The following is a 10,314-nucleotide window of genomic DNA, read 5'->3' on the forward strand; positions in this document are numbered from 1 at the left end:
AATCGTTATAACATGTACGCTGTGTTTTTTCTAATGGTATTTCAATGGACAGTGCTCGAAAGAACTGCTCGGCACCGGTTAAAAACTGTGAGACGTGTCAAATGCGTGCCCAAAATTTGTAGATGGTTGACATTTTCCACATTAGAAGCGCTCAGCTGTGGAATGACGCCGGTTTTGTGTTCCTCTGTCTTAAAATGTCCACTAAATCAGTAGTTTGTAGCACAGCTGAATAGTGTACGAAATAACATCCAAATGTCAGCTTCTGGCATTTTGGTTGTTTATTGCCATACTAGTTTTTTTAGATAGAGCAAGAGTATAAAATGTTTGAAAAAATTAATAGCACTTTCAAAATAACTTTTTTAACATTTATTTGGCATTTTGGTTTCTACAAAAAATACATGACATTGAATTTTTCACATAAAGATATGGGAATGTATCAGATTTGTAGTTTGTGCATGCGTATGTGTATTTTTAATTCAAATACAAGTTGAGTCGAGCCATCGCAACAGTCAGAATAACAGAAGAGTATATATAAGACTATCCATGAATGTGAATGAAGCAAGTGTGCCAAGACCGAGTTGTTTGTGAGATAATATGGTTTATTGTCTAATTTTTCGATAAGGTTAAACATAACACAATTTATAATCTTCGCGTTCATTGATGGCGCTAATTAAAATATTTTAGAAAAAAACGCTTTGTCCGTATAAAAACTCTATTCTTTCAAGAAACGAATACAATATTGGATTGAATCACCAATCAGTTTTTTTTATAAAATATTTAAGTTGAAAATAATTGCATTGACTTTGAAATAATTCCATAATTTGTTCGCTTTTGGAAACAGCTCATATGGTCTTGTAGAAATCGTAGTGTCTCCCTTACTGTCATGGTGAGAAATATGGTCCAAACGGTATTAGAAAGAGACAACACCACGCTTTATATTTAAATCTAGAAGTTAGCCACAGAAGAATCAAAATTTACACCTCTATGAAAGTAAAGAAATTGAAACTTTTTATTAATTAATTGTATATGAAATGACAAAAAAGTGAGGTGGCAAAAATGTTTATAATACATTTGTCTAATATAATATATGTGTTTTTTTTTACTATCTGTGATTTAATTCGGTGTTTAGACGAAAAAAAACCTTTTTAAAACTTTTTATGTTTACATTCAAAATTTGACTATATCAAAAATATTAAATTTGAAAGCTTATTTCATCACCTTTCAAAAACAATTTTAAGTTTTCCGATACGTTATTACTGAAATACACACTAATTCTCCTCTTCTGACAGCGTTTTTATTTATTAATTTTCGGGAAATCAATAGTTTACATTTATTTCAGTTTGTACATAAGTATTATGTAACCAAAATAAACCAATTATGGATTTCCTCCTTGTGACTTTAACTCTACTCAGACAGCATAATACGGAATAAGTAAATTAAATTTGTAAGAAAGGAATATGAATTAAAAAAATTATACAAAACAAAACATTTATAGCCATGGAGAGAGGTTGTAGATATAAATCAAATATAAACAATAGAGACATAACATTATTCACAAACCATCAGAGAAATATTCTTTTATGGACCTTTTGTATTTGGTAAGTTCGCAACTGAAAATATCCACCTTGGATAATACTCTGTTGTAATTATTGCATAGTCCGTTCAGGCAAGAATTCTGCTTGAAATATAATGTTCAATATGCCAGAGGCCTGAGAGGTTAACATTCGAAAAGATAGTGTTTAGTAAAGAAAATAAATCCATGAATGAGGTGTTGTCTATACCTGGTCAGTGGTACAACTGAACAGAATTGATTTTACAGTTGGTTAGTATTGGTGGTCATAGTGGGGTGGCATTGTGAGTGGGGGTGTATTGGTGCCTTAACGTGTGGAGGCAGTAGTCTGTTCCAAGAGGTGGCAATTATTGATTATTTCTCTAATGCCTTCATTATTGGATGAGGAGTTGACAGCCATATAAGAAAAATTATAAAATATATTTTACTTCTTCCAACACAGCAAACTTATTTTGTGGCACCATTTTAATTGAAATTAATAATAATATTTTTTATTAAAACACAAATAACTTTGTTTACGTCACTTTATTTCGATACAAAATCTCAACATGTTTCATGAACCAAGTTCACTTCATCAGGAGCACAAGTATAAGTTTAATTATAACTTTAGTATACTTGTGCTCCTGATGAAGTGAACTTGGTTCATGAAACATGTTGAGATTTTGTATCGAAATAAAGTGATGTAAACAAAGTTATTTGTGTTTTAATAAAAAATAAATAATGCCATCACAAAGTGAAAAGCAGTTAGAAGAAGTTTTCTTCGAAAAATCAATAATAATACTATTATTAAAACCGTAAAGAAGTGAGCGTTGCTCATGAAACATGTTGGTATTTATAAACAATAAAAGTGGTAAAAACTAAGTATTTTATTAATTTCAAATATATTTTAATTGTTTTTTGTTGAGTAAAATTGTGAAGATGATTGTTAACTTATAGTGCATATAATAATGGATGTGCACAATCCTATTTAAGAAATTCAAACATTTTCAATGATAATGAAAACATACATTATCATTGAAAAGTGCTGGGGGCACAGTTTTTTCTATGCATACACGAATGTGTGTAGCGGCAAAACGGTTAATAATGTGGAATGCACAAATCAAAAGTAAGTTTTGTTTATTTTAGAGTTCCCCTGGCCAGCTGAGCCCACAAGGTCGCACTAACGACATAAACGCTATCTTGAATGTGATAGCAACAGCGGAGAAGTTTGTCTACATCGCCGTCATGGACTATATCCCCCTGACTATTTACACACCCAAGAAAAGGTAAGTAATTAGAAGAGTTATTACTAACCAGGAACTTACCTACCTTCCTCTTACCCATCTCCTTCGCCTCTCCGCTACCTTCAGCCTCATAACATACCACGATTGGGTATGTCATAGTCAAAAAGGGTGGTGCGCTAAAAACATTGTCAGTCTATCCTCTACGCCAGGTACAGAATACTAGCAATTTTGAAGTCTATACCGATCTGCTGGAATTATCCGTATGCAAACTGTTAACTAAAGTGGTGCCATCTCAGCGCGACAAATAAATGTATTGTGTCTTCGGGTATTTCCGCCTCGCACGAAGAGTTCCGAGACATTGATGAGCACCACTCATGTTTTGGAGAAATTTCAATACAATGGTTAACATCCACGTTCTGCGTATATAGATAATTGACATTTCTCCATGAGTGATATGGAATCTGCTCTCACCAAAGAAACAATACTCGATACAAAGAATGAAGACACGAGCAGATTGATTAACATAATATTTTAATAGTATTACTTTTAAACATTGAAGACAATATTAGCGATTCTCAAACGAAAATTTGGAACCGAAAAATCAGAAAAAGATACAGTTGCATCTAAGAATTGAACCCAGGACCTTAAGGGTTGGATTAGCTCAGTAGTAGAGCAGGGCCCCGGCAAGGCTAATTAATGATTAAATATTACAATTTGAGGTTTTACTCATAAGTTTTTACAAAAATAAAAAAGTTTTATTTTTATTTGCTTTGATTTTTAGTGGTGTCAGGTGGATGGTATGCAGAGATGAATGAAAGATGTCCAAATACAAATACAGTAGCTAGTGTCGTTTTGGTTTGTTGTTGATGATGAATAACAGTGTCGTTGTAATAGTTGAGAAGCCCAGGCTGGCGAAGATATCGCAGAATCTAGGCGCATGTCCTCGGCGCAACTCCTAGTTCCCGCGTTGTACACTGACCGAGTGATTAAATAAAAACACTGCACTGTCTGAGCGACTAATAAACACTGTTCCGTAGCGGCGCGTGAATCTGCTTATATAGAATCGCATACATCTTGTAAAGGCGGGAATGTTCCAGACATGTAACTTGAGAAGTGCTAATCAGCACTCATACTTTCGAAAAGACGTCGCCAAGCCGTCTAGAAATGATAATGCTGTGTTTCCTTATCGACTGCTGGAACTTTTTGCATGTATTCAATGGTGTATCGCTACAGTGTTGGTTATTAGTATTTTTACATTGACCCAAATTTAGGGAATGCGTAGCTCTAATGCTCCTTAGTGCTCCCACTGACTCCAGAAGGTTGGGACTCTTGTGCGGCATTCATTAACACGTTTTTCCATATAAAATGAATAGAATTTATTTTCCCTGTCTTGCTTGGGTAAAAACAGTTTTACAGCTTCTATGAACTGCTCGCCCTTGGCGAACGCTATAATTAATTTATTTTAAGTGCTTATAATGTCATCATCAGTTTCCATTGTCATGCGGAAATTGACAACTAGCAGTCTTCATCTAATAATTTCATTGCCGGCAATCCTGGTGTTTATTGACTTATAATTTGAATACATATACATGTATGATCTGTCTCAAATAGATATTGTATTTATAATTGCGCAGGTTCTGGCCCTTCATAGACAATGCCATCCGGGCGGCGGCCATTGAGGAGAATGTGCAGATCAGGATGCTGATCAGCTGGTGGAACCACTCCCGCCCGGCCGAGGACTACTTCCTGCGGTCACTCACCGCCCTCTCTGGGTCTTACCCCAAAGTTGACATTCAAATTGTAAGTACTCCACTTGCCAAAACTAACCCTTCAATTCAATTACAATAGAGACAACTATTTCAGTTACCGTAGATGGTAAAGTTAGGCGCTATTAAATGGCTATTTCGTTCTAATCAAATTTGGGAGGCGGGTATGGGTACCGCCGCCCAAGGAACCATTTATTGGAAAACCAACACCCCTGCCATAGGTCGCCCCAAGTGGTTTTTAGCCTATTTGTTTGTTAATTAAACCCAAACTATGAACCTTAAAACCTATTTTACAAAAAGAAACATTAAGTCTTTGTAAGTAAAATTTTACCAATGTTTGGTATCCACATGTCCACCCATCTCAGTCTTTGGGACTTAAGTTTTTTAATATGTTTTTATCTGTTGCCTTTTACAGAAGCGTTTCGTAGTGCCCGCCACAGCAGAACAACTGAAAATTCCATTTGCCCGTGTCAATCACAACAAGTATATGGTGACAGACAAGGCCGCTTACATCGGCACTTCCAACTGGTCGGGTGATTACTTCGAGGATACCGCCGGTGTGGCCATCATTATGCAAGAGCCTGATGACCAGGATGCAGAAACCAACGTCACGGAAGTCGGCATTCGCCAACAACTGCAAGAAGTATTTGAACGGGATTGGGACTCACCGTACGCATTGCCTTTGATTAAGGGGTATTTCTAACCTTAAGTAAAACGCTGGAATTCATAGATTTTGTACATTAATCGCTGGAAGGTTTTTTGATTTGTTTTAACCAGAGGAAATGCAATTCAATCGTGTTTGCGGTGTTTTTGATGATTTTTTTTTGACAGATTTGTTAAATATTCACTTGTGTCTTGTTTTAAATGCAATGAAATCTGTTTTTAAATAACGGCTGGTATTATGATCCAGTTAATACTGCAAATGTTCCGCTGAGTCCAAATTTATCCTTAGCTGAAGACTTACAATTCGATGCGTGGGAAAAACAAAAACGTAACTACAAAAGATGAAGAAGTATGGAGAAATACACATTATGATCGATTCTATCCGTAACACAAAGAAGCATCTCCCAGAGTAATCTAGAACGTATTTAATTATTTGCATGTAATAGAAACAGCAACACATTGTGTGTTCTGATGTGCGGTTTGTCTTGTTTAGAAAAAGATTCGGTCACATCTAGGAATTGATCCCAGGAAAAAAAACTGCTTTCCTGTTCTCCTGAACTTGGCTTTTGGTAGATACGTTTTCTCACCCATCGAATTTAAGTTGTGATTTAGACTCCGCTGTCATTGCGAAGTCACTTTAAAAGTTCAATGCTTAGCCGAGTAATCCGTGCAAATAGATTGGTAACTTTTAAGTATACTGTTAGGTGACAAGTATGTTGTTCTGCATTGATGTCACCGACAATGTGTATTTGAGCCAAATTTAAGAAAAGTATGTTGTTCCGCATTGATGTCACCGACAATGTGTATTTGAGCCAAATTTAAGAAAAGTATGTTGTTCTGCATTGATGTCACCGACAATGTGTATTTGAGCCAAATTTAAGAAAAGTATGTTGTTCTGCATTGATGTCACCGACAATGTGTATTTGAGCCAAATTTAAGAAAAGTATGTTGTTCTGCATTGATGTCACCGACAATGTGTATTTGAGCCAAATTTAAGAAAAGTATGTTGTTCTGCATTGATGTCACCGACAATGTGTATTTGAGCCAAATTTAAGAAAAGTATGTTGTTCTGCATTGATGTCACCGACAATGTGTATTTGAGCCAAATTTAAGAAAAGTATGTTGTTCCGCATTGATGTCACCGACAATGTGTATTTGAGCCAAATTTAAGAAAAGTATGTTGTTCTGCATTGATGTCACCGACAATGTGTATTTGAGCCAAATTTAAGAAAAGTATGTTGTTCCGCATTGATGTCACCGACAATGTGTATTTGAGCCAAATTTAAGAAAAGTATGTTGTTCTGCATTGATGTCACCGACAATGTGTATTTGAGCCAAATTTAAGAAAAGTATGTTGTTCTGCATTGATGTCACCGACAATGTGTATTTGAGCCAAATTTAAGAAAAGTATGTTGTTCTGCATTGATGTCACCGACAATGTGTATTTGAGCCAAATTTAAGAAAAGTATGTTGTTCTGCATTGATGTCACCGACAATGTGTATTTGAGCCAAATTTAAGAAAAGTATGTTGTTCTGCATTGATGTCACCGACAATGTGTATTTGAGCCAAATTTAAGAAAAGTATGTTGTTCTGCATTGATGTCACCGACAATGTGTATTTGAGCCAAATTTAAGAAAAGTATGTTGTTCTGCATTGATGTCACCGACAATGTGTATTTGAGCCAAATTTAAGAAAAGTATGTTGTTCTGCATTGATGTCACCGACAATGTGTATTTGAGCCAAATTTAAGAAAAGTATGTTGTTCCGCATTGATGTCACCGACAATGTGTATTTGAGCCAAATTTAAGAAAAGTACATATATTGTTCTGCATTGATGTCACCTACAATGTGTATTTGAGCCAAATTTAAGAAAAGTATGTTGTTCTGCATTGATGTCACCGACAATGTGTATTTGAGCCAAATTTAAAAAAAGGTTGTTCAGTTTAAACGGTGAAAACCGCTGTATGGTTTTATTTTAAAATCGCAGACATTCGTTAGGACATTAATCAATAGATTATAATGTATATTGTATGTGATTTTTTAGCAGTTTTTATACCAATTTAAATCTAATCATAATGAATACTTAATCCGATTTGTGTAATTCCAAAAGACTGCTTTGTTACTTTGATTTGTAATAAAATTATTCATTCATAGTATATTTTCACAATGAAAGGATTTGCCAATCTACGTAAGCAAAAGATTTGTTGCACTTTTCGTGTTAGTCTTTAGTATTTGTGATAATTTTAGCTCAAACATTAGGTCATTTATTTATTGAACATAATCAGTCTTACTTATAAAAATTCCCTAATACACCACTGCAGCGTTGGTATAGCTATATGAAAAAGAGGGCCATATACTTATCAATGTCAAATGGGTTGAAATCGTTACTCATAATTTTTTTAGGCTGGCATCACTTTTTCCAAACCTCAAAAACACGGTCATTTTCACATTCTGCTTTTTTTGCTAACTTTTAATTTGTCATTGACCCGGTCTGTTTTCATTTGCATCGAAATCCGGCCAGTTCGATTGATTATGTGTCAATGTGTCCCGTATTTGCTGTGGTAAATCAATATTTCGATTTAAAATATCCTTCCGATAGTGCTGCAAATGGGTATGGCTGCTTTTTTTACATTTTCATTACGCAACAGATCGATATTTGTCAAACTTTTACATTCATTCTTCATATTGCCAGTGCTATCCTAACGCTACACTAAGGGGCAAGTCGATATAAACCTGACAGCCTCTAATACGGCCAGTATACGCATCCGCAGCGATTATGAGTAACATTTTCCACTACCCCGACCTCAGACGCCTGTATAATATTTGTACTGCGATTATGAGTAGGACAGTATAAATCTAATTTAATTTTCGATCCCTAATGGTAAACATACCAATTTGTATTATTACTTTAATGAAGTTAGCTAGACAATTTATTTTTAAATGACATCTGCTTAAGTATCCCCGATAGATTTAACATTCAAACTTCATAATAAATGTAATTAGTAAATTCTTGATGTCCATTACCAGAGAATCCATGTTAATCCTTATACGTACTATAAAATGGCCTTAAACGGTGATCTCATAATAATTATGTAACAATATTATTAAATCTACTGCACTTATGAATAAATCTAATAATAACACTGAAATTTTCATCCTTTGTGATTGATGTACATGAGAAATTAATGATATTTACCTTTGGCATGCCAAGATGCAAAGCAAAACTGGGGTGGCCATGAATTTTATCATTGTAGTGCTATGTATTTGTTTCATAAATTTTATTGTAGATAAAAACAATTAAAAATGAACGCGTGAAATTTGCAACCACTCGAACTTGTGAACTGAAATTGTATATGGATACATAAAATGTTTTTTTTTTATTCATAAATATTCAAAAAAGGTTTATTTAAAATAGGTATTAAACATAGTACCTACTGGTAAATAGATTTTTTTTTTTTACAAATATTTAACAAAAAAGTTTATTTAAAATTGAATATTAAAAAAATTAATGCAAATAAAATTGTTTTAATTTAAATATTTAACAAAGGTTTATTTAAAATTGTGGACTAAGAAATAATATGGGTACATAAAATATATTAGTCCCAGTGCGAGATTGTACGTTACATCATTGTTCTTTTTCATTTTCAGACAAGATGCTTGAGAAGGGACTAGTTCAGGTATATATTTTTCTATAACATCCAGAACAAAATCACGTCCATTTGAAAACGCTTTACTGTGGAGGAATCTTTCCTCTGTGTGCCATACCGTCGGACTCGATGTCTGAATTCATACTGAGCGGTTTCGGCTTGGCGGGGATTTTTGGTTCGCTGGCTCTACCATGTGTCCAGCTTTAGAAGAGATGAGAAGTTGAACGTAGGAGAGGAAATTTTAGATAAGGCTTGATAGAAGAGAGAGACAACCAAAAATTATACGATCTAAGTTTCCCCCACTTTTATATCACCGAAAGTATAATCTGCGAAGTCAAAAAGGTTAGAAGGTTCAATAATTCTCATTCAAATAAGTGGAGAATATTCTATTTGTAAAAATGGGGGAATTGTCGAGACCATGTTTTTGATGGAATAGTCCTTAATATCGAAGCATAGCAGGCTCTCTTAGATTGACTAGCAATGTGCCAATTATCTGCCCCAGAATATTATAAAATAACCTCAAAAATCATTCATTAATGAATGTGATTTCCGGCCAATGGCTGGGGTTATACTGACTGCCGGCGGACAACATTCCCTCACCCAGCCTTGTTCATAGCGCGAGTGAGTGAGAGGCCCCATCCACGAGGCAGTCCCTGCGCATGCAATGACGGAAACAACTGTAGTATGATTCCAGCGCAACATAACTATTATTAGTGGGAAGGAATGAGAACCTACATATTTAAATATATTGTTTTCTGCTACTTAACTTTATTTTTTTTTTATGGTTTTATAGGTTTTGTAAGAATACAAAAAATACCGAACTAAAAGGTGTCTATTTAAAATTATAAATGGACAATAGTAGTTTTGGAGATTTTGGGTACCCCTGTTGGCAACGGTAAGGTTAAATAAAAGCAAATACTTGATTTGGGAGGCGGGTACCCCGGGAACCATTCATTGGATAACCACCACCTCTGCCATAGGTCACCCCGTCACTTATATATTGGTTTCTTTGTTGACTTAGCAGTGGTGCCAGGGTTCAAGGGGTGTTTAGATTTGGCGGCAGATGCGTCTGCTTTTCTACAAAGATGACATTAGGCCCTGAGGGAAATTATTTTCCTCAGGGCCTCCTGTGTGGAGCTAATGTAAAAAAAAAACCCGTTTCATGTGATATCAGAATCAGTAAAAACTCTGGAACTCTGAACAAGAAGGGGAAACTTCAGACTGTGTCATTTCTTGGGATGCTGTGTGGAGGGAGTGACCCATGTGAAAATGCCAAACCGGCAGCTCATTCCGAAGTCAAGCTTTTGAGCATAAGAACAAATTCTAAATAAAGCTGTTCTCATGTGGAAAATATCAACTAATGCAAATAATATATAATATAAAAATATCAATGTATGCTATGTAGGTGTTTCTTTCGTTTCTCATTTATACTTTGTATAGTGGG

The 10,314-nt window shown here is 34.9% G+C and overlaps 1 protein-coding gene across 2 annotated transcripts in view; it reads left to right on the plus strand.

The window, feature by feature from the left end:
- Positions 1-8,674, plus strand: part of LOC149419639 (5'-3' exonuclease PLD3-like) — a 30,896-nt gene extending 22,222 nt beyond the window's left edge. For both annotated transcript variants that reach the window (XM_089637199.1, XM_089637200.1), the window contains exons 9-11: positions 2,696-2,835; positions 4,428-4,593; positions 4,975-8,674. In XM_089637199.1, coding sequence (XP_089493325.1) covers positions 2,696-2,835; positions 4,428-4,593; positions 4,975-5,262 — 594 coding nt within the window. In that variant the 3' untranslated portion in view covers positions 5,263-8,674. The remainder of the gene's footprint in view (positions 1-2,695; positions 2,836-4,427; positions 4,594-4,974) is intronic.
- Positions 8,675-10,314: the final 1,640 nt, after the last annotated feature.

The sequence above is a fragment of the Hesperophylax consimilis genome, chromosome 11, assembly GCF_061612785.1.
Source record: "Hesperophylax consimilis isolate HC1 chromosome 11, BYU_Hcon_1.0, whole genome shotgun sequence".
NCBI classification, from domain to species: Eukaryota; Metazoa; Arthropoda; class Insecta; order Trichoptera; family Limnephilidae; genus Hesperophylax; species Hesperophylax consimilis.